Source organism: Vulpes lagopus, chromosome 7 (assembly GCF_018345385.1).
Source record: "Vulpes lagopus strain Blue_001 chromosome 7, ASM1834538v1, whole genome shotgun sequence".
Lineage (NCBI taxonomy): Eukaryota > Metazoa > Chordata > Mammalia > Carnivora > Canidae > Vulpes > Vulpes lagopus.
In genome coordinates this window covers 93,479,883-93,503,765 of record NC_054830.1, presented here as the reverse complement: position 1 = coordinate 93,503,765, position 23,883 = coordinate 93,479,883, and the positions used below count along the sequence as shown (strand labels likewise).

The 23,883-nt window shown below is 40.8% G+C and overlaps 2 protein-coding genes across 6 annotated transcripts in view; one reads left to right on the top strand and one right to left on the bottom strand.

Moving 5' to 3' along the window:
- Window positions 1-3,549, top strand: part of DENND4C (DENN domain containing 4C) — a 126,039-nt gene extending 122,490 nt beyond the window's left edge. For all 4 annotated transcript variants that reach the window (XM_041761086.1, XM_041761083.1, XM_041761085.1 and 1 more), the window contains 2 exons: window positions 93-157; window positions 373-3,549. In XM_041761086.1, coding sequence (XP_041617020.1) covers window positions 93-157; window positions 373-509 — 202 coding nt within the window. In that variant the 3' untranslated portion in view covers window positions 510-3,549. The remainder of the gene's footprint in view (window positions 1-92; window positions 158-372) is intronic.
- Window positions 3,550-3,844: 295 nt separating this feature from the next.
- On the bottom strand, window positions 3,845-7,710 carry RPS6 (ribosomal protein S6). Of its 2 annotated transcripts, none has more exons than XM_041761089.1 (6): window positions 7,569-7,710; window positions 6,911-7,042; window positions 6,250-6,460; window positions 5,922-6,068; window positions 4,073-4,230; window positions 3,845-3,982 (listed from the first exon to the last, which is right to left on the bottom strand). In XM_041761089.1, the coding sequence occupies exons 1-6, from the start codon at window positions 7,572-7,574 to the stop codon at window positions 3,887-3,889; spliced, it is 750 nt and encodes a 249-aa protein (XP_041617023.1). In that variant the 5' UTR covers window positions 7,575-7,710; the 3' UTR covers window positions 3,845-3,886. The 2 variants fall into 2 exon arrangements, with proteins under 2 accessions (XP_041617023.1, XP_041617022.1); XM_041761088.1 differs by having other exon boundaries at window positions 7,471-7,659.
- Window positions 7,711-23,883: the final 16,173 nt, after the last annotated feature.

The window sequence follows — 23,883 nt, the reverse complement described above, 5'->3', positions numbered from 1 at the left end:
CTGTAGAACTTATTTTACACCATTTTACAAAACCTTCATGTATGTATTTTTATGCGCTGTGCCTATTAACTTTAAAAATATTTGTTTTATAGGAGTTTATACCGAGAAATCCTCTTCTTATCATTAGTATCTCTTGGAAGAGAGAATATTGATATTGGTAAGTTGGTTAATTAAGGATTACTAAAGGAGGTTCATTTTCTGAAGTCATTTATAAAATTGTAATTGGTATGGGTAAATGCACTTAACCTTTCAAAAGATTTCTACTTTCAAATATGCAGTTTATAGATATATATGAAATTACTTGATTACCATTTTTCAGTTTACAGCTTTTGTTTAACAAATTACAACTGCATTTTTGAAAATGTCTTTCAGAGGCTTTTGACAATGAATATGGACTTGCATACAATAATCTATCTTCAGAGAGTCTTGAAAAGTTGCAGAAAATTGATGCTCCACCAAGTATCAGTGTGGAATGGTGCAGGAAGTGTTTTGGAGCACCTCTCATTTAAATAAGATGTTCACCAGATTTTAAAACACACAAAGCTTGAGGGAATAGATTCAGTTGGCAGACATCCAGGTTTATTCCAAATGCTAACAATTGATGAAAGTGAAATGAAGTTAACTCTTGGGACAATATATATGAAATGTAACTTATACTCAATCATCTCGCGACGTAAAAATGCCATAAAAGTATTCCAGGGTTAATATCTGAAGGTTTGCAACTTCTGAATGTTTCACTTGCCTCTGCTTGAAAACCGTTATTGGATTTCTCAGTATGTGTAGTTTGATAATGAGAAACGATATTCATTCTTGGCATTTTGTTTATATTTGAAGTTATTGGTTTTGGGGAATAGCAGTTTAATGTAAACTTGACTAACCCCAAAACAAATGAAATTTCAATTATAAGAGCAACTATTTGTGTATGTGTGTATATATGTGTGGCTGTGTAGGTATTTGTATGTACAGCCATATTATATTTATTAAAATTCTTAGACTGCGTGTTGCAATACAATTTTCTTAAAGGGGTCTTCAACTATTAAAGGACTACTAAACTCAGTTGTAGTCATTAATCAAAATTAAAGTCTGATGACAGCCTTGCCTCTATATCTTCACCCATCATAATTATGTATTCTCTTCCTAGTGGATTGTATCATGAATATCCAAGTTACTTTTCATCCTCTTCCCAATATCATGTTAATTTGCAACAGCTTTAAGATTGGAGTAAATGAGCCAATCATATAATTTAAATGAAATTAAGTCAGCCTCATAATTTACAAAATTGGAACATGCTTAAAATGCTCGTGTTTATTTTTTGGATCTGAAATTGTTCAGGTACATAAATTGTTGCTATTGGTCACTTTTAAAAACCTGTGGATAAACTTGCACTGCACACAGAAATTTTATTCTTGTATAATATTTAGATTTGTATGCTTATTATTTGTGCATTTGTAAATACTGTTTTTTAGGATGGATCAATTAAGTCTTAAAATGTTAAAGCTTATTGAGCTTGTTGCCAGTAGGTTCAAGAAAATCATGACCTCACATGCCTGACATTTATCATGCCTTTCATTAAAAACTGCCCTCAAGAACAGTTAACGTTTGCCTTAACTCTCTGCATCGTTTAAAAAGACAGTGGTTATGTGTGCTTTTACAGTAATCATGCAGATGACTAATCAGTTGATAAAAATATTTCCAGGTGGTACAGTTAACAAGCACAAATCTCCCACCTGGTGTAATCTCTTAAAAATTGTTAGCACACCAGTCTTTCAACATTTCAGGGTTAATCTAACCTATGCAGATTTTGCTTCAATTTATTATGGAATTGCTAAGTGAAATAACTTGTCAGAAATTATGTATAACTCTCAATACCTTAAAAGTGGATCATTTGCACTGTCTCAGAGTATATATTTTTGCAACTTAACACTTGGTACTTTCAACACGTATTGCCGCAACAAAGTTTGGAATTACCTTGCATATAAACTTGAGGTTGAATAAAATGGAAAATTCTTAAGTTTGCTGTGCTTGTCTGTCACATTTTTAAGGCTTCTGAAATGTGTACAATTCTAACCTTTGTTATTTATAGAGTTCCAGTATTGTTTTCCCATTTCTTCTCTGTAGACTTAACTTGAACTAAATTACTTACCAAAGCACTTCCTATTGATGTGTAATAAAGATCTCACTTAAGATTTGGCTCTTCTGTACCAAAGTATATATTTCCTAGTAACTTTTTATAACATTCTAGAACTCAGCCATTATACATTGGAAACTTAACCTGCTGCTCTCCTTTAGAAATAGGGACTGATTTGTGTTCAAAGTGCATAAAGGCCTTTTCTAGCACCTACCACAGAAAGGGGACCACTAAAAATTCACCGCAAACAAAACCAAAAAGCTAGATATGCAGTCATTATCCACAGATTTAGAAATGTCTAGAATGACTTATAGCAACTATAGCAATGTATGAAACTTAAAAACCTGAGAAATTCTAGTCTCTCAAAGTCCAGATGCTTAGCATTTATACTGGTTTTAATCTAATTTTAGCTGCATTTTATAGGCTAATTATAGCATCCTGCATGTTTAAACTAAGCAAGCATAAGACTCCCCATAATTGTGGGATATTCAATTGTTGCTTCATTCTTGGTACATCCTTTTGAAAAGTAAGTTTTGTCCCCTTCAGTGACTGCACTCCCTAATACAAGTAGGGTAGTGGTTCTCATATTTTGTGCATTAGAATCAACCAGGTGTTGGTTAGTACAGGACTCTGGGCTATACACCAGACTTGCCTTTAAGTCACTACAATATTTTATTTTTATTTTGGTAATCATTTACAAATACTTTCCTTTTCAGCCTTTTTAGTTTGACCTTAATTTATATAGAACAACTGCAAGTTAGGATTTTTCATGTTCTATAGCTTTTCAATACATGTGGGGATCTCCTTTCTAATCATCTTCTCAATTCTCAGCTAGTCCAGTCTGTGAGCTGGCATTATTGCTGTCAGCTGGGAACTTAATGTAGAACCTGGGGCCACAAATCTTCCGAATCACTATCTGCATTTTTGGTCAGATCCCCAAGTGACTCATACACATTTTAATTGCCAAGCACAGCTTCAGTCCCTGTTAAAGCAGTTTGAAAATCCTACTCCTGTGGTTAAAATGTAAACTCCAGTTCTTTGCCCTTAAAACCTAACGTGCCTTTAAAGAGCCTTCTAGTCTGTAAAAGTTCATTTTAACTGCAATTACTATGAACTAGACAGGTTTCATTAGAAAAAGTAGATTCCTTCCTTTGCATACTTCATGGATCCAAGTGCTTCGTAAAGGCACAGTGTGAAACCATAAAATGCATGAATAACAATTCACTAGAGTTGAAAAGCTTTTGTTAATAAAATTTGCACTGGTTTTAAAAGCTTTGTGAACTGTTTAAAAATGCTATCAATGAACTATGCTTTTAACAAGGTATTTTTATATGACAAATGTCCACCTTCTTAAGGGCACTTTTCATGTATTGTGTATAGATCTTTAAAACTGTATTCCTCAAAATAAAGTGTACAACAGATTAATAGTTCTAGTCCTTCATTTCCCCCAAACTGTTCCTTGCCTTGCTGAAAAACAGGTACCCCCTTAAATGCTGAGAAACCTTTCCAGAGCCACTCACCCATCCTCAAAGAAACCCTGGTCTGCCCATCTCTCCCAGTGTTACCATATGGTTTCAGCCTCTCACCCTGAAGGACAGCACTTTCAACGATCTCTTGCATACTTCATCCACCATCAGATGACTGTCAACTATACTCCCTTTACTATGATCTCACCCTCCATTTATCTATTTTTGTCATCAATGAAAAGTCAAGAGATTTGGTGTCTGATCTTATTTATTTTGTCACTCTTAGAAAATCTCATTTTTGACTGGACTCAGACTTAGAGGTAGAAGCTCTCAGAGAGGACAGCCTCCGTCTCTTGGCAATCTGTTCCTGGCGTTTTTCTTTGGCCTCCTAAACAAAACAAAGAAACAGTTATAGCTTGTCTGGGTTAAAAATCCAAAGTCAGGCCTGACTCTCCCTCCCTCAATCTTCTTGATTTACCTTCATTCTCTTGGCCAAAAGTTTAGCATATTCTGCAGCCTCTTCCTTATTTTTCTTAGTACGCTGTTTCTTCAAAGCAATACGCCGACGTTTGTGTTGGAGGACACGTGGAGTAACAAGACGCTGAATCTTGGGTGCTTTGGTTCTAGGTTTCTTACCTGAAAATTCAGATGATTCAATCACTTCTCAATGTTCATTAGGATCTACATCTACATTTTTAATATTACAGGAATATCTAGGAACACTTACCTGTGAGGCCTTTGAGGTAAAATCTGAACCACTGTTTAACTTGAAATACTACCTTAACAAAAAGCCAAGATGTGCTAAATATTATCAATGTAAACTGGTAAGTCCTTCTGAAGTAAACAGATTAACTTTGTCTAAGAGGTGCCAGTCTTTTCCTAATTAGCACATTTAATCCTAAGACACCTCATTAAACTACACTAGTTTGGATGTCAACTTCAAGACCACACATCAATTTAAGCTACTGTTTGGGGGACTGAAGTCCTACCTCAAGCTTTTTTTCCTATTCAATTTTGATTTCTCTTCCACAATTAGATACATTTTTATACTGTAAGATACAGGGACATTATTTTAAAACTGTGTTAACTGTGCATATATTACTTATCTATGAAAACTAAGTAAAGTTCCACCTGCACCACTATCCTAACCACACTCTGAAATCCTATTTATGCTCAAATCTAGTATTTGCCAAGGCAGATCCTGCCAGTCTGGGGAATGAAACCATTAACGTTAGAACGTGCAGCACATTGCTCATAGAGTATCTTCATTTAGCCTGTGTCATCTATACATCCCAAATTCTATGGATTATAGATCTGCTTTGGAACAGAAGTCTTTGAGTTTAATAGATGCCTGGTGGGAATAACAAACATAGCCCAAGCATATATTCTAAAACGAAATACTCAACTGCTCAGGTTTTTTTTAAAAAAAAAGTCAACCCATCCCTTAATTATAAAGATGTAAGAACCATTCTATACACACCCTGTTAACTAGAACACCTATTACACTGGTGATCTTGCCAGGGGAGTTGAAAATGGGCAACCACCATGTATCTGGCATTTCTTTTTAAAGTGTAAACCACATGAGAGTAACTTGTCCTTTTATACTATACCATCAATACTTATACTACCTTGCACATAGGTAGTTCAGGTATTTGGAGTGACGCATGAGCAGTTGCTATATGCCAGGCTTAAATCCCCAGTGCCAACCAATTTTTTTCATATTTGTCAGGACAACCCAACCTGAACTGACATCCTTTTTATTCCACATAACCTAAGTAAATATGCATACACTTTACTAGAGAAATAACGTTACAGAGCCTCACCAGTGAGGAGTTATGTCCTCTAACAAACTGCGTATCTGTATGCCATCTTAAAATATTAAAACTCCAAAACCCCAAACACCTGCTTCTAGTATTCTGAATAAAGTGTATTTCTTCTAACAGCCACAACTCCTACTATTCCTATCCATAGCTCAGATTAAGAGCCAGGAGTTAAAAGCAACTTCAGGCAATGAAAGCACTACTTCTGTAAACAGACAGAACCTCTAATATGTAAAGAAAGCAAAAGTGGTGGGACTGAGGGTTTTCAATCATAGTCCCAGAATTTTCTATCATTTTACCGATTCCTAACCCAAAAGTAATGAACTTCTGATAACTTATTTTCAGATAAACTTCTACATCAGGAGCACAGGCAAAACTTCAAGTAAAACTGTAATACTGCAGACAAGCATCAGATTTAACAAGTGTCTGTCTTGACCCTCTCCCCGTAAATACATTTACTAATATGCATACAAGATGCTACAATGAAATTAAGCAAAATCCTCGTACCTTCTTTGTTTAGGGGCTTTCTAACAACATACTGGCGGACATCGTCTTCTTTTGACAGATTAAAAAGCTTTCTGATTCTGCTGGCTCTTTTGGGCCCCAGGCGACGAGGCACAGTAGTATCCGTGAGTCCAGGAATATCCTTCTCCCCTAAAAGAGGAAGTGATCAGACCTTTTTAATTCCACAACTTTCTTACAAACAAAAACTCTAAATTACTGTTTATGCACTGGTAAAGAAACTGTGGATAATGCAAATGAAAAACATCTGGATTATCAGCTTTTCAAACAATGTCAACAAAAAATTGAATTCAAGAACACAAGTAAACCTCACCTTTTTTCACAATAACCAAATTGAGAACACTGAGATTGGCATCCACAATGCAACCCCGAACAGATTTGCGCTTCCTCTCTCCAGTCCTCCTGGGTCGGTAGCAGGAATGCCCCTTACTTAGCAGCAGGCGGACGCGGCCGTGGGTCAAGACACCCTGCTTCATGGGGAAGCCTTGTTTGTCATTGCCACCACTGATTCGCACCACGTAACCCTGTGGGACACAACCACACGTTGTGAAATAAAGGATCACGGCCCTTAAATCCTGGGGGTGTGCGAAAAACAGTATGAATTTCAGTTTTCTCAGGTCACCCAGTTTTGTCTAGATTTTCATGCCGAGATTAGTCAGCAAATTCAGTCAAGTCCTATTTCTAACCTCTTTTACTAGATGTAACCGTTCCAGCGAGGGAAAAGTCATGTTATGAAACCAAAGTACAATCGAGCAACCAACCCACAAACCACCCTTGCTGGCACTTCCCACAGAACTTCAGGGGTCCTCTCCCGTTTGAGGTCCATAACGCCGCAGGGTAATAGCGCTACCTTGAAGGGACACGTGGAGGTAACCCCAGATCGAAGCCCCAATCTGTGGAGCCCGAACCCCGCTACTCCACCTGTGGCCAACAGCGCTATCAAAGAGCCGAGACCACTTCACTCGGGAACCAACCTTCCATTCCTCGCCCAGAGCATCGGCAGCAACTTCTGTGGCCATACGCTTCTCATAAAAGGTACGCAGTTTGCGCTCATCATCCACTTCAATGAGTTTCTGGCAGCCAGTAGCTGGGAAAGAGATGTTCAGCTAAGGATTAAGGGGAGGGAAAGAGTTTTAGAAAACCGCAGAGCCACTTACAAAGGTAATCCCATTGCACAAAGCCTTTTATGTAAACCCCAGACACGGAGCAGAAACCCTGACGTATCGGTCTCATCCGCTAAAGCGTGTGTCCACATTAATAACGCACAAGCACGCACTAAAAGATCGGGCTCTAATTTTTCCTCGAGCTTCGCGGAAAGCCTCCGGGGGCGAAGGGCCCGCCGCGGCCCGTCCGACCCACAGGCAGCCAAAGAGGCAGCAGGGCCGCGTCTGTCGGGCTGGGCCTGAGGACGCCACCATGGCGCTCCCTGCCCGGCGCGGCTCCCGCTGCAATCGCTCGCCATCCGCTCTCCCAAGGACCCCTGCACCCAAACGCGGCAAGCTTTCTCCCGCCTCAGACCCTTTTCCACCTAGACCTGGGGCTTTGGAGAACGAGCGCTGCGGCAAAGCAGTGTTCTGGGGGGCCCGATCCATGTTCCCCCAGCCCATTTCAAAAGCTTCCACCACTTCCTACCTTCATCCTGAAGCGGCCTACCGCCTCGGAGGCGCCACGAAAAAGAGACCCGACTTCCGCTTAGCCCTCGTCTCATAGGCACTTCTAGTTCTCGCGAGAGAAGCGGAAGCCTGGGATAGCGGAAGTGAGCGCGGGTAGGCGGCACTTCCGGAGGCGGGGCTAATTAGCGTGGGGCGGGCCGGGAGGGACCGGCGGTCGCGGTCAGGTGTTTCTTTGAAGGTTGTGCTCGCCGCCGGTGGCCGTCAGGCGCTCCCCGGAGCCAGGGCGGAGGCCGGCTCGGTCCCCGACAGTCTGCCTTTGCAGGTACCGGGAAAGAAGGGCGGGACCGGAGTTCAGCTCTGTCGGCCTGTCCTGTGCCTGAGACACCGCCTGAGGCTGGCCCCGCGCTGGCCCGGCTGCTGGCAGCAGGACGCCCTTCAGGCCCGGCTTGTCTGCCCGTCCTCCGACCGCTCTGCAGCCCTCGTGCTCCTGTCCCAGCACAGCACCTGCCCTTTTGCGCAGGCCAGTAACCCGTTACCCTAAGTCCAGGCCACCATCCGTGCGTCCTAAAATGGGCCACCATCCGTGCGTCCTAAAATGGCCTTCCCGGCTCTGCCTTGCCTCTGGGATCTTCTTACAACGCAAAATTACGTCACTCTCGCTGGAAACGCAGCATTTCCCACCGCAGTTAAACACTTGCCAATCCCCTGACCTTGCAAGTTCCCCCAAATTCACCTGTCGCCGCGTGTTAATAGCATGCAGGTCCGTTCCGGTGAGATGTCCCTCCCAAGAAAAGCTCTTCCTGGCCCCCTGGCTACCTAAGATAGTGTCCTCCTCTTTATCTCTGGGATAGCACTGCTCTCCTTTCTCATACTTAATCAGGATACGTAAATGGTCTTGAGTAAGGGACAGACGGGGCTAGGTGTAGGTGGCGGGCTGCGGGATCGGCTCACAGAAATCCCCTAAAGGCTGGGGTGTTAACAACCACCACAACCCAGAGGTAAGGAAACAAACCAGACCCCCTGCCCTAAGTGTCTTTTATATGACCGCCACCTGTGACCAACAAATAACCAGGCCCCAAAAAGAAGCCGTTAAAGATGTTACCACCAGCCCTTACTCAAGCCAAGACGTCACTAAAATGATAAGGCCACAACTCCCTAGTCAGCTCTAAATAAAAGACCGTCGGTGGGGGCCCAGGTTGGCAACCCTGTTGGGGCCCCTCTCACTCCTGAGAGCGTTTTTCTGTCTCCTTGCTTAACAAACTTCTATTGCTTTACTCACTCTCCTTTGTCCGGGAGATTCGTTCTTTGACTCGGAGACAAGAGCCTAGCTCTCCGGCCTCAGTATGTTTATGGTCTATGCCCTCTACTAGAAGATAAGTTAGGCCATCGCCGCTGCTGACCTTCACTGTGGAACACTTAGGACACAGCAAAGTGCAAGTGCTCAGTAAATATTTGTTAAATTATCATAACCCCAGCTCTGGTAGGTATTATTAGTCTATTACAGTGTGATAGTATGGAACCAGCCAGTAGAGGGAGGTTAAGTGAATGTATTTTAGTAAATCTTGAGTCCACAGTGATGCAGCTCCTAATAGGACACAAGCCATGAGAAAGATACAACATATTTGATAGTCCTGGGAAGAAAAAAATAGGAGCCCAGGAGGTCCAACTCTGAAGCCCGCACTCTCAATCCGTGTCCTGCAGAAAGGAACATTGATTGTCTATTATTTATGTACTCTATCTTTTAAAAGAAATAAAAACTGCTGCATTTCAGGTAAACAATATTTTACTTTCCAAGATTATGACATCCCATCTTCCACTTCAATATCACAAAGATTTGAGTTTAGGCCTGTTTCACATTCAAAATTGCAACAGTCTACTAAATCCTGTTTGATGGTCTGGTATTAATGTACAAAATGTTGGTCAAATGACATTTAAAACCTGTGAAAATTTTTTGTAATGAGGTGAAATTAGTATAAAAAAATTAGTCATTTTTAAGTAAACAATTCATTGGCATTTGGTACATTGACAAAGTTGTGCATCCACCACCTCTATCTGGCTCTAGAAGGGAAGCCCTGTCCCCATTAAACATCCTAGCCAGTACTTATTTCATTATTTTCCACATTCTACAGGGTGTGAAGTGGTGCCTCATTGTGGTTTTGATTTGCATTTCCCTTATAACTAATGAGGTTAAGCATCTTTTCATGTACCTGTTGGCCTTTTGTATATCTTCTGTGGAGAGTTAGGAAACTATTCAGGTACTTTGCCCAATTATGTTTTCTTTAGCTCTAATGGTTTTCACTGAAGTAGTAGTAGTAGTGAGTTCATGTGAGGCAAAGAGTAAAATCCAGGACTCCTCCTCAGGTTTTTCTTATGTATTTTTTTTTTTTTTTTTTTTTACTGTGGCAAACCCCGCAAAATTTACCATCTTAATAGCTTCTAAGTATACAGTTCAATAGTGTTAAATATAATCACAGGGGTCCTGGGTGACTCAGTTGGTTAAGTGTCTGACTCTGAATTCTTCTGCTCATGTCATGATCTCAGGATCCAGAGATCCAGACCCATATGTTGGACTTTGTGCTGACTGTGGAGCCCGTGTAAGATTTTCTCTCTCCCTCTCTCTCTCTGCCCCTCTCCCGCTTGCTCACATGAGCTCTTTGTCTTTCTCATAAATAAACCTTTAAATATATCCATATATCATATTGTTGTGAAACAGATTCCCCAGAACCTTTTCATCTTGCAAAACTGGAATTAACTCCTCCTTCCTACCACCCACCCCCTTACACCACCCCTGGTAACCACCATTCTACTTTGTTTATATGAAGCATCTCAAGTAGTCAAACTAATAGAAATGGAATCATATAGTACTTGTCTTTTTGTGATTGGCTTATTGCACTTAACATAATGTCTTCAAAATTCATCCATGTTGTACCATGTAGAAGCCTTCCTTTGTCAAGCTAAAGATTATTCCATTGTATCTAAATACATTTTGTTTATTCATCTGTTGATGAATATTTGGGTTACTTCCACCCCTTAGCTATTGTGAATGCTGCTATTGTAGGCAAGAACTCTACCACTGAACCACCAATGCATAAATAATGCTGCTGTGAACATAGATGTCCATATATCTATTTAAGCCCCTGCTTTCAATTCTTTTAGATACAAACCCAGAAGCAGGGTTGCTGGGTCAAATGGAAGTTCTATTTTTAACTCTTTGAAGAAACTCTGCACTGTTTTCCATAACAGTTGCTCCATTTTATAATCTTATCAATAATGCAGAAGGGCTGCTCCCTCATTTTGAATTAGCATGTCTCGTAGAGTTGTAAGAGTTGTAAGAGACCTTTGCGTATTCTGAATATTACACCTTCATTAGATGTATGTTGAACAAATATCTTCTTCTGTAGGTGTCTCTTTCCACTTTCTTGATAATGTCTTTTGATGTACAATAGTTTTTAATTTTGATGAAGTCCAGTTTATTTTTTTCTTTTGGTGTTATATCTGAGACAAATGCACTGCCAAATCCGAAGTCGTCATAATTTACCCCTATATTTTCAAGAACTGTATGGCTTGAGTTCTTATATTTAGGTCATTGATCCTTTTGGAGTTATTTTGTTAATATGGTGTGATGTAGTAAGTCCAACTTTATTCTTTTGCATGTAGATATCCAGTTGTCCCACCACCATTTGTTAAGGACACTATTCTTTTCCTCATTGAATGATCTTGGCACCCTTGTTGAAAATCAATTGGCCATAGATGTATGAGTTTATGAGTCTGGGCTCTTGATTCTATTCCATGGGTCTATACATCTATCCTTAGGCTAGTATCATGCTGTTTCGATATGCAGTTTTGTAGTAAGTTTCAGAAATCAGGAAATGGGAATCCTTGATTTGGTTCCTCTTCTTCAAAATTGTCTTACCTCTTTGGGATCCCTTGTAATTCCATATGAATTTTATGCCCATTTATGCAAAATATCCCCCTTTGAACTTTTTTTTTTAATTTTTATTTATTTATTCATGAGAAAGAGAGAGGCAGAGACACAGGCAGAGGGAGAAGCAGGTTCCATGCAGGGAGCCCGACGTGGGACTTGATCCCCGGTCTCCAGGATCAGGCCCTGGGCTGAAGGCGGCGCTAAACCACTGAGCCACCAGGGCTGCCCACCTTTGAAATTTTGAGAGGGATTTCATTTAATCTATAGATCAATTTTATTATCTTTATAAACATTGAATCTTCAAATTTATGAACACAGAAGGTCTTTCTATTTGTTTAGGTCTTCTTTAATTTATTTCAGACATGTATGGTGGTTTTCAACTTGCAAGTATTTTACCTCCTTGATTCATTTTATTCATAGGTATTTTACTCTTTGGGATTTTTTTTTTTAAGATTTTATTTATTTGACAGAGAGAGCGCACAAGGAGGGGGAGCAACAGGCAGAAGGAAAGAAGCAGGCTCCCCACTGAGCAAGGAGCCTGATGTTGGGCTCAATTCCAGGACTCAGGGATCATGACCTAAGCTAAAGGCAGATGCTTAACCAACTGAGCCATCCAGATGCCCCTGGGATTGTTTCTTAACTTCACATTCAGATTGTTCATTGCTGGTGTATAGAAACACAACCGATTTTTGTGTGTTCATCTTATTTCCTAACACACCTGAATTTGCTAGTTTTCTTGTGGAGCCTTTCAGCTCTTGTATATATGATCATGTGATCTGTAAATAGAGATAGTTTTACTTCTTTTCAGTTTGAATGCTATTCATTCAGTCAGTCATTCATTCCTAATTGCTCTGGCAAGCCTTTCTAGTACAATGTCAACTTGCAGCGTTGAAAGCAGGCATCCTGTGTATGTAGTCCTTTTTTTTTTTTTTTTTTTTAAGATTTTGTTTATTTGACAGAGAGAGAGAGAGAGAGGGAGCACACATGGGCACAGCAGGAGGAGCAGCAGAGGAAGAAGCAGACTCCTTGCTGAGCAGGGCAGATGGGGGCTCAATCCCAGGACCCTGGGATCACAACCTGAGAGGAAGGCAGACGCTCAACCAACTGAGCCACTCAGGCACCTCTGTGTATGTAGTGTTGTCAGTTTTAGAATTACATGAAAACTTTTGAGGAACAGAAACAATAGCTGGGATTCCAACTCTATTTTCTATTTGATCTTTTTTTCTTCTTCATTAAAGCTGGAATTATAAAAGCTTCTCTTGCAAGTCAACGGAAAGCTTTTAACTGATAAATGTCTAGTGCCTGTGTACTTCCTGATGTATAAATGGCTCACACTAACCTTTGCCCTGAAATTTGTCATTGCTCCCAAGAGGCTTGGCTGTGTCTACTACATTTAATTGCACTGTCTAGTGTGTGACAGGCAATCTTTATTTATTCATGAGAGACACACCGAGAAAGGCAGAGACACAGGAAGAGGTAGAAGCAGGCTTCCCGCAAGGAGCTTGATATGGGACTCGATCCCGGACCCCAGGATCACAGCTTGAGCCAAAGGCAGCCACTCAACCACTGAGCCACCCAGGTGTCCCTCTGTGACAGGCAATCTTTTGCATAAATGGCAACTTTTTGTTTCAATACTGCGTCACAATTATTTTAAGCATATGGTCAACAATGAATAGCAATCCAAAGTATGCAAAATTCAGCTTCATGACACTGTTCTTTCAAGTACTTAAATTGCATTAAGAAGCCAAAGAATAGAGAATTGCCCAAGACAGAACTGTCACAGTTTACCTCTCTGCCCTGTGGCTGGTAAATTCACTTGGCACTGATTTTAGACTAGTTTGGTGTTGAAATGCTGAAATAGAAAGGAATGTGAGTCTTAGAATTAAGAAAACATAGTATATTGCAGTAAAAAAAAAAAAAAAAAAGAATGAGGATTATCTCTAGGAAATACATGGACTGGCTTCCCAGATATCTTTCAGTGAAAAAGTTCCTTTTTTTTTTTTTTTTAATAAGAAAGGGAATAATAAAATAGAGATGTTTGTTAATGATTACTTAATTAAATTGATTACCTTTACTAGGTGGCAATAGGATAGAGGGAATAGTAATGAAAGCCAGAGGCTGGGCAGCCCAGGTGGCTCAGTGGTTTAACGCCACCTTCAGCCCAGGGCATGACCCTGGGGACCCGGGATCGAGTCCTACATCAGGCTCCTGGCATGGAGCCTGCTTCTCCCTCTGCCTGTGTCTCTGCCCCCCCGCCCCCCCCCCCCCACCGTGTCTCTCAGAAATAAATAAAATCTTAAAAAAAAAAAAAAATGGAGGCTGTCCTGGCTGTGGAGGCATGGATTGGCCTGGCTCCTGCTAGATCCCTGGGTGGGCTGGATTGCTCTATGACCATGGCTAGAGGGGCCAGAGCCAAGTATAGGGTCCTTCCAGGATCTCTAAGTCACAGACAGGAATATCTCCTGCCAGCTCCTTGTGCCAGCAGGACTGCTCACAGACTGCTGGGATGGGCTCGAGTCCAGTTCCAAGGCTGTTTCAAAATCTGCCGTTTGACAGGCTTACTTCCAGGGGCTCCTGGATCCTAGCTGAGAGTGTCTTACTGCCAGTTCACAGGCCACTTCAGGGTAGGCAGCCAGGACTGAGGTCCATGGGCTACCCACTGCATGGATAGGTATGACTCCTCCCAAGTCCTTTAGCATGTGGTGCTAGTGACAGAACCAAAGCCAAATGGGGCTGTAGCCAAGTTGTCAAGGTACAGAGCTGTTTCTGTATCTGCTGTGGCTATGACCACGATTGGTGTGCCAGCAGCCTGGGAACAGGCCTGCCTTCTCAAAACAGCTCTTCTTGGTCTTGGCCTGCATCAGAGTTTCATGATATACCTGGATCTCGAAGCTCCCATAAAGCACTTGTCCCTGGTTGGATGCCAAGTTATTGTCACTGGGGGTCTATAGATACAAGCAAGGGATGTCTTATTTGGCCATCTTGCTAACATTAGTACTTTAAGTATTCCTTTTATAAAGGTTTGACTTCTATGTAAATGTAAATATTTTTAAAAATAAAAGGATTTTTAAAAATCACAAAATTTAATCTAAACAGAAACAAATTAACTCTATATTGAATTGAATAGTCAGATTAAAAATTTCAAGAAATTTCAATGCTATATTCTGATTGTATATTCCTGGTGGGGAATATAGTCTAAGGACCAGAAGAAGTGCAAGAAGATCTTAAATTTTATTTAGTAAGTTTGCTACTGATAGTTGTGTTAATCTCATAATTCTGAAACTATTTGGTATATAGTATATTGTAAGATATACAGCAAATAAATCCAATGATGTCTTAGGAATCAGGATTTTCACTGTGAGATATGTAAATGTAGAAAAAAAAATAGAATCTTGTGGAGTTGGGTTTGAATTGGAGGTATCAGTATGCACTCATATATTTGTGTGTGTGTGAATGTGTATGAGAATGGGGGATGGGGACGGGAAAAGGAAGGAGAAGAAAAATATATTTGGGAACAGCTGGTAAAATTTAAATATGGACTGTATATTAGAATGTATTTAATGTTAAGTTTTAGGTATGTTGGTGATATTGAGGCTATGTAGCAGAATATCCTTATTCTTAGGAAGTACATGCTGAAGTATTCAGAGATGAAATACCCTGGTGTTTGTAATTTACTTTTAAATGGCCCAGGAAAAATTTATATGTACATATATAATATGTATTATTATATAGATAGTATATATATACACAGAAGAGTGTATATATGGGAGAAGTGGAAGCAAATATAAAAAGATTAAATGGGGGGCACGTGAGTAGCTCAGTCAGTTAAGCATCTGATTCTCAATTTCAGCTTAGGTCCTGATCTCAGGGTCATGGGATTGAGTCCTGAGTCAGGCTCCATGCTCGGTGGGGTGGGGTGGATCTGCTTGGATTCTCTCTCTCTCCCTCTCTTGCTGCCCTTCCCCTAGCTTGTGTGGATGCTCTCTTTCTCTCCGAAATAAATACATCTTTTTAAAAAATGGTTTATTTTCCCTATATTCTTTTAAATTTTATTTGGTTTTGACATTTTTTTCAATGCAAACCAAAAGTTAAGAAACAAAAAGATTCAAGAGGTAAGAATGCACAGAACTCTGTAGCTAATAGAAGTGGGAATGGAGGGACAGCTGAGTCAGGAATGGCACCTAGATTTCTGGCTTGTCACAGGGATGTCATCGCTGAATGGGTAGCTTTGAAAGAAGAGCAGGCATACAGACAGTGATGAGACCTGTGCTTTAGACACAAAGTGTGAAGTGTCTGTGTGATACACAAGTGGAAACATCCAATAGGCTGTTGGACATACAGGTTTGGAGGCTGAGTGACACAGTGAAAGAGGTGAGCTTTGAGTTGGGGACCTGTATTAACCTGAGAGGGCTACCGTATCAAAATACTATGGAATAAGTGGTTGAACAGCAGAAATTTATTTACTTACAATCCTGGAAGTCTGAGAACCAAGCTGTTGGCAGGATTGATTTCTTCCAAGACCTCACTTCTTGGCTTGTAGCTGGCCGCCTCTGTATCGTCAATGGTCTTTCCTCTATGTGTGTCTGTGTCCTTGATCTCTTTTCCAGTCACATTAAATTAGGGCCCATCTTAAAGACCTCGTTTTAACTGAATTACCTCATTAAAGACCCTATCTCCAACTAGTCATATTCTGAAGCACTGAGGTTAGGACTTCAATTTAAGAATGGGGGTGGGGCACAGTTCAGCCCATAAGGGCCTGAAGGTAGTCTCTGGACCAGGAGAAACCAGACCACATAGAATACTTTTTTATGTCCAATAGTGTTAAGTTAAAGTAATCCCAAGAGCAGTAAGTAAAATTTCCCCTAACTCACTGGTAAATGAGTTTTTCAAGTGTGTTTGGGAAAAGGAATATTTTCCAAAGGGAGGCATAAATACAGAAAGGAAGAGAAGGAGTAAGGGAGGAAATGAGTTTGTGCATTTCAGTAAGCTGTCTCATATTTGGCCCAAGTTGAGGAAGCAGGAAAAAAAAAAAAAAGATTGTTTTAGACACAAACTAAATTTCAAGGGCAATTTCTACTTGTAGAAAGAAGCTAACTTTAAACATGCCCCACTATGTTTGTGAAAGGAAGTGAAACGAAAGAAATGAAATTAGGAAAACTCCTTGGCATTATTTCTGGAACTATATCCAGGAGCAAAATTACAATGAATTTCTCACCCCTCGGGTCAGGGACCAAGGGATGTTTTTGCAGAGTTGTGGCAAATCAGCTCTGGCATATATTTATGAGATATTTGGTGGTGGGGCAGGAAGGAACAGGAATGGCAGGAAAAGTAGAAGAATAAACCTGGTCTTTGTGTGTTTGGTTGGTTTAATCAGATCAAGTAACTCTACTGGGGCAATCTTTTGGTCCCATGTGTTTTCATTCCTACATGACTATGTCACCTTGAACATTTTACTGGCTCTCTCTGTGTCTTAGTTTCCCCATCTGTAAAATGGTGGTAATACCTTTCTTCTAGAGTTCTTGTCAGGGATAAATGAACTAACGAGGGAAAAAGTTAAACAGTTCTCAGTGCACAGCAGACTCTCAATGGAGCTTAGCAATCCTCCTCATCCCTTACACCACGTCATCAATCCCACCGTTAATATCAGATTCCTTTAATTTTGTGCGTGTCATTCCCAGCAACACCTTCCTTTCTCGTCTTGAAGTTGTGCTGCGTTGGGGAGTCTTTCCCTGAGCATTTAAACACATGCTGATCTCACTACAAGAAGAGAATGGAAGTCTGAACTTGGGGCGGAGGTCTAATGGGTTGATTCACATGGTCAAGCCACAGGGAGGGTCTGCAAGGACCTCATTCACCAAACACGCGCTGAGCACCTACTTTATGTCACAACCAGGCTAGGTGCAGGGGATTCGGAGATGGAAGAGGACGCTCCTCCTTTTCAGGGAAGCACAGCCACTCAGTATTTGACCAACAGAGCAGAACATGATGGGATAGCCAGACAGAGGAGCAAGAGCTAGGTGCCATAATTCATCATTTGTATGCGGTGTGGAGGAGCAGAAGGATTCTTCTCCTTGTGCTGCAAACTTCATAGCTTTTACAGGACAGTGTTCTGCCTGTATGTTGTACTGACTCTACTCACTCTCTGCTTTTATCCTTTGGAGACTGGAAGACTCCCCCAAGAGGTAAATGCTGTCAAGAGTAGAACTGTGTAGTAGTAGATTAGTTATGTTTTGCACACCTACTTGCAAATCTTGCTTCTTTGGGATATCGGAATATATTTGGTGGAGTACTAAGGATACTGTTCCTGAAGTCCCCCAAATATTATAGTGCCTTTTACCTAATTCATTATCTGTATAAAGTTATAAAAGTAGCCATAGAAGATTAGGGATTAGGTCATATGTATAAAACCCAGATCTAGGGATCCCTGGGTGGCGCAGCGGTTTGGCGCCTGCCTTTGGCCCAGAGCGCGATCCTGGAGACCCAGGATTGAATCCTACATCGGGCTCCCGGTGCACGGAGCCTGCTTCTCCCTCTGCCTGTGTCTCTGCCTCTCTCTCTCTCTGTGACTATCATAAATAAATAAAAATTAAAACAAACAAACAAACAAACCCAGATCTATTTGAGTGTGTGGTTCATACCATTGCAAAAAATGTTTTTGCTTTACCTTTGTCAGCTTGTAATGAGAGGGTTTCCTTTTATCCTTTGTAGCTCAGGGATCACCTGATGGATCATCTCAGAATCTCAGACACAATAAACATGGCTTCTGAAAAAATAAAAAATAAAGTCTTGGCAAGTGTTACCATGCTTTGGGTTTTTTTCAGTCTGATTGTGAAGTAGCCTATTTTAATGTGGTTATAATTTATAGCACTATTACTATGAATTAAGCATATTTTTATATATTCTTCTGTTCCATCTTTTACCATTTTTTTTCTGTTGGATTATTAACTGTTTATGTAAGGGAAATTAGTCCTGCATAAAAACTCAATGTTTTTTTCCCCAGTGTGTATCATTTTTTCTCCCTTGCCCCCTTTTTAGCAGCGTTATTGAAATATAATTCACATACTATATAATTCATCCATTTAAGGTATGCAATATTTTTAAAAAAACATCCCAGAGTTGTGTAGCTATCACCACAACCCAATTGTGAAGTATTTTTCTCACCCCAGGGGAAACCCTGTACCATGTAGTAATTTCCCAACTCTATTTTTCCAAACTACCCCATCACCCCAGCCCTAAGGAGCCACTAATCTATTTCTGTCACTATACTTTGGCTAGTTTTGACGTTTCCTATAAATGAAATCACACAATATGTGTCTTTGGTTACTTTCTTTTTTTCACTTTACTCCTATTCTTTCTCAAACCCGCTCAAGGCTGGATTTTGTGTTCACTTACACTCTCCTTTAAAAGGTGGTTAACTAGGGGACACCTGGGTAGCTCTGTCTGTTAATTGCCTGCCTTTGGCTCAGGTCATGATCCCCGTGTGCTGGCATCAACAAGTCTCAGGTCCCCTCAGCAGGGACTCTGCTTCTCCCCTCCCCACTCTGTCTCCCTGCCTTTCCCCCTGCCCCTCCCCTCACTCCTGCTCTTGCTCTCAAATAAATAAAATGTTAAAAATAAAATAAAAGGTGATTAACTATTGCTATTTTACATGCTTTAGCTTGTCCTCTTACCTCCCTAGCTGTACCTTCTTGCTGCCTTGCTAGTTCCTCCTCCTCTTCTCTCTGGACATGGAGGTCCCAGGACTCATCCTTGCTCCTCTTCTGTCCGCTCGCTCTCTCTGCTTCTCATCTGGGGAGACCACTAGCTTGCTATAAAAATCTGTTCCCCTAGAATTCTGGCTTCAGGAATATGGAGTAGGCCTACATTCCCTATTCCTCCTACTAAATATAACCAAGAACTCTAGACACTATATACAAAAGAAGCATTTGAAAGGTGGAGAGATGGGATGCCTGGGTGGCTCAGTGGTTGAGCCTCTGCCTTTGGCTCAGGGCATGATCCTGTGGTCCTGGAATCGAGTCCCACATCGGGCCCCTGCAGGGAGCCTGCTTCTCCCTCTGCCTGGGTCTCTGCCTTTGTGTCCCTCATGAATAAATAAATAAATCTTAAAAAAAAAAAGAAAGGAAAGAAAGGTGGAGAGAAGGCAGGCTGGCTAGAAACATCAGGACCCAAGGAATGGTATGATGGAGGAGTTCTTCGCATTTTCTTTTTGATTCATACATCCCAGGCTTGGAATTGGAGAAGCCAGCAACTCAAAATGCCAGTAGGCATAGACCAAAAATTCTACAGCAAAAGTTTGTTTTCTCTAGTCAGAGGACAGAGACAGAGGTAGTCTAGCAAGGCAGAGACATTCAGATAATCACATTCTACTCCAGCCAAACACCACAGGAAAAACAGACAGACTACAGCCCAACCCCAACCACACAAGCAAAGGATGAATGGAAACCTAGACTTCCACCCGTATCAGGCTCTTCTGAGGTTTTCCAACAATCCTATCAGGGCGGTATCAGAGAAAGCGGAAGTAGGGAGTTGAACTTTCAGCCCAGCTGGCCAATGAGGCCAGTGGAGACTATATGCAGATCTTGGACTTGCACCCTCTACTTGGAGGGGTAGATCCTCCCCTTCCCCTTCAGAGAAAGCCAGCTAAGACAGAAGGTTTAATAAGATCCAAAGTTGTATAACATAATATGAAAATATTGAGGTTTTTTTTTTTTTTAAGATTTTATTTATTTATTCATGAGAGACACAGAGAGAGGCAGAGACACAGGCAGAAGGAGAAGCAGGCTCCATGCAGGGAGCCTGATGTGGGAATCGATCCCGGGTCTCCAGGCTCACACCCTGGGCTGAAGGCGGCGCTAAACCGCTGAGCCACCCGGGGTTCCCATATTGAGGTTTTAATAAAAAAAAAAAAAACAAAAAAAAAAACATCATACCAAGAATAAGGAAGATCTCAAAGTGATGGGGGGGGGGATTATAGAAGTAGAGATGACACAGAGGTTAACATTACCGGACAACGATTTTTTTTTTAAAGATTTTATTTATTTATTTAAAGAACTCTCTACACTCAGTATGGGGCTGAAACTTACAGCCCTGAGATCAAGAATGGCATGCTCCACCAACTGAGCCAGACATACCCCTCTCTACCTGAAAATTTTAAAATAGCCATGATACAAATACTTCAATGTGCCAAGAAAACTATGCTTGAAATAAATGAAAAATTAGAAGGACTTAGCAAGAAAACAAAGTCTTAGCAAAGTAATACAAACTCTAAAGAAGAACGAAGTGGGAAAGAACCGAAAAATACAATAACCAAAATAAAAAGCTCAGTGAATGGGCTAGACAGCAGAGTGGATGGGATAAATGAACAAGTAAACTAGAACATAGAATGATAGACATTACTAATGTGAACAACAGATGAACTAGATTTTAAAAAATGAGCAGAACCTAAGGGAACTGGGAGCCACCAAAAAAGCCCAGAATTGAATGTTCATGTCACTGGAGTCCTGGAAGAAGAGAGAGAAAACAAGGCTGAAAACATACTTCAAGAACTAATGGCCGGAAAGTTCCCAAATGTAGTAAGAAACATCAACCTACAGATTCAGGAAGCTGAGCAAACTGCAAATGGAATCCAAGAAATTCACATCAAGATGCAACATAATTAAGGTTCTGAAAACTAAAGACAAAGAAAAAAAAACAGCTAGAGAAACACAACATTTTACTTATTGGAAAAACGCAATGGATTTTTCATTAGAAACCATGGAGGCTATGAAAGAAGTGGTGTAATATTTCTCTAAGGACTAGGAAAGGGGCTTAAAGAACTCAACACAGAATTCTATGCTTAGAAAAAACTATCTTTCTTGGATGAGGTGGGAAAAGACATTCTCAGATGAAAGAAAATTTAAATAATTGTTGCCAGCACACCCACTCTAAAAAAAATAAAGTTCTTTGGTCATTCTTAGCTGACTGGGCCACCCAGCCACCCCCCCCACCTTTAGTCATTCTTTTAAATATTTATTTATTTATTTATTTATTTATTTATTTATTATTTATTTATGAGAGAGAGAGAAAGAGAGAGAGAAAATGAGAGCACAGGCAGGTGGAGGGGCAGAGGGAGAGGGAAAAGCAGTCTTCCTGCTGAGCAGGGAGCCTGGGTGTGGGGCTGTGGTGCTTCACCTCAGGACCCTAAGATCATAACCTGAGCCAAAAGGAGACGCTTAACTGACTGAGCCACCCAGGTGCCCCTAAAGGACATTTTTTAAACAGAAAGTAAATGATAAAAGAATGAAGCTTGCAACATTAGGGGAAAAGAACAGAGCAAAAATATGGGTGAATACAGCAGACTTCCTGTCTCTTGAGTGTTCAAAGTAATGTTTGATGGTTAAAGTGAAATGTATTGCACTGTTTAGTGTGTTTCTAAATAGATGTAGAGAAAATACTTAATGCGATTATATTATAAATGGGAAAAAAAAGAGTAAAAGAGAAAATGTAAAAACGGCAGCCCGGGTGGCTCAGTGGTTTAGCGCCGCCTTCAGCCCAGGGCGTGATCTTGGAGACCTGGGATCCAGTACCACGTCGGGCTCCCTGCATGGAGCCTGCTTCTCCCTGTGTCTCTGCCTCTCTCTTTCTCTGTCTCTGTGTGTGTGTCTCTTATGAATAAATAAATAAAATCTTTAAAAAAAAGATGTAAAAGGAGGCAAGTTCTGTACTTCACTTAAATAGGAGAAACGATACTAGGAGACTGTGCTAACTTGTATAACACCTAGAGCAACTATGGAGACAACTCCACAAAGAGATAACACTTAAAAACACTGTAGACAGATCCAAATGGAACCCTAGAAAATGTTCAAGTAACCTACAAGATAGGAAAAAGAAAACTGGTAAACACAAAACAAAACAAAAAAATGAAAGGGCATAATTAAGCTCAACATATCAATAATTCCATTAAATGTACCTTTTAGTTATTTATTTACATGCAGTATATATTGATCTTTTATCTAAAATATTATGCTCTGTGGTAAAAAACTTTTTTCAAGGAACTCAAGAGGAATTAATTGCTGAGGGCAGAGCTTTCCTGGTCATTCTTCTCAGGCAAATGGAATTCAGGTTCTGATCCTCTTAGGCTAAGGAAGGCGGTGTCTAGCTGGAGGCTGGAGGATGACCTTTCTGGGCCTGATAAGCTCTGAAGGCCATTCTGGCAACAATTGGCAGTAGGGTTCCAGCAGTTTCTTCCATGGGTGGAAGTTGAGAGTAGGATTTAATCTGGTCGAGCCCATTTTCTTGTAGGAAATCCGACTGACCATGGGAGCAGCCCAGAGAGCTGGGCGAATCATGGATCCAATCACTTCCTGTTCCTGACCAATGCAGGAAAGGGGCCACTACAAAAATCCATGAGTTGTTGCCCAAGTTATTCTTTAGGTTGTCACTGCAAACCCCATCAGAGTTTTCTTCAAAATGCTCATCCTGGGGATCCCTGGGTGGCGCAGCGGTTTAGCGCCTGCCTTTGGCCCAGGGTGCGATCCTGGAGACCCGGGATGGAATCCCACATTGGGCTCCCGGTGCATGGAGCCTGCTTCTCCCTCTGCCTGTGTCTCTGCCCCTCTCTCTCTCTCTCTCTCTCTCTCTCTCTCTCTGACTATCATAAATAAATAAAAATTAAAATTAAAATTAAAAAAAAAACAAAAAAAACCCAAAATGCTCATCCTTAAAATATGTTTTCATGTGAAAAATTGTAACGTGTTCATTCATTTTGGGAACTGTCAAATATTTCTAGGATTCAATTTCTTTCAATTTTCACACTTGAGAGGAGAGTCAAGTGTCCTTAGACTTGATCTGTCCTTAGACAGATCATTTGTTCCTCAGGCTGAATTACTAATGAGAATGGTGAAAAGATTTGGTTCTACTTGGTGCCTTGTCTGGAACTTTCCTGGCAGTGACTCTCTCCATCTACAGTATATACTAGATCTTTGCCTCCATTGTTAAAATGATCTGAGAATTTAGTGAAAAAGGATGATCTTACTGGTTTCAATCTTTTTCACCTTCTTTAAGGCCTCTGACTTCATACCCGAACAGGTAGTTAGACAACTTTTTCTCTCACTTCTCTCAGAAGTATGAACTGCCCCAATCTTCCCTCATCCTCAACATGTTTCCAGGTGTTTAATATATAGTATCTACATTCCCCCCTTCTTTGGCATAGAATTCCTTTAGGATACTTGGTTTCGAGTCACAGAAACCCCACTCAAACTAGCTTAAGAAAAAAAAAGTGACTTCACCATAAAGGTCCTGGGGTGTCTTGGGGACATTTGTATGTGGCTACGTTCCTGGGCATAGCTGGAGCTAGAGACTTCCATTTGGACTACTACTTACCTAGACAACTCTTTGTAGAATGGCTTCACCATGTTTTTGCACTGATGAC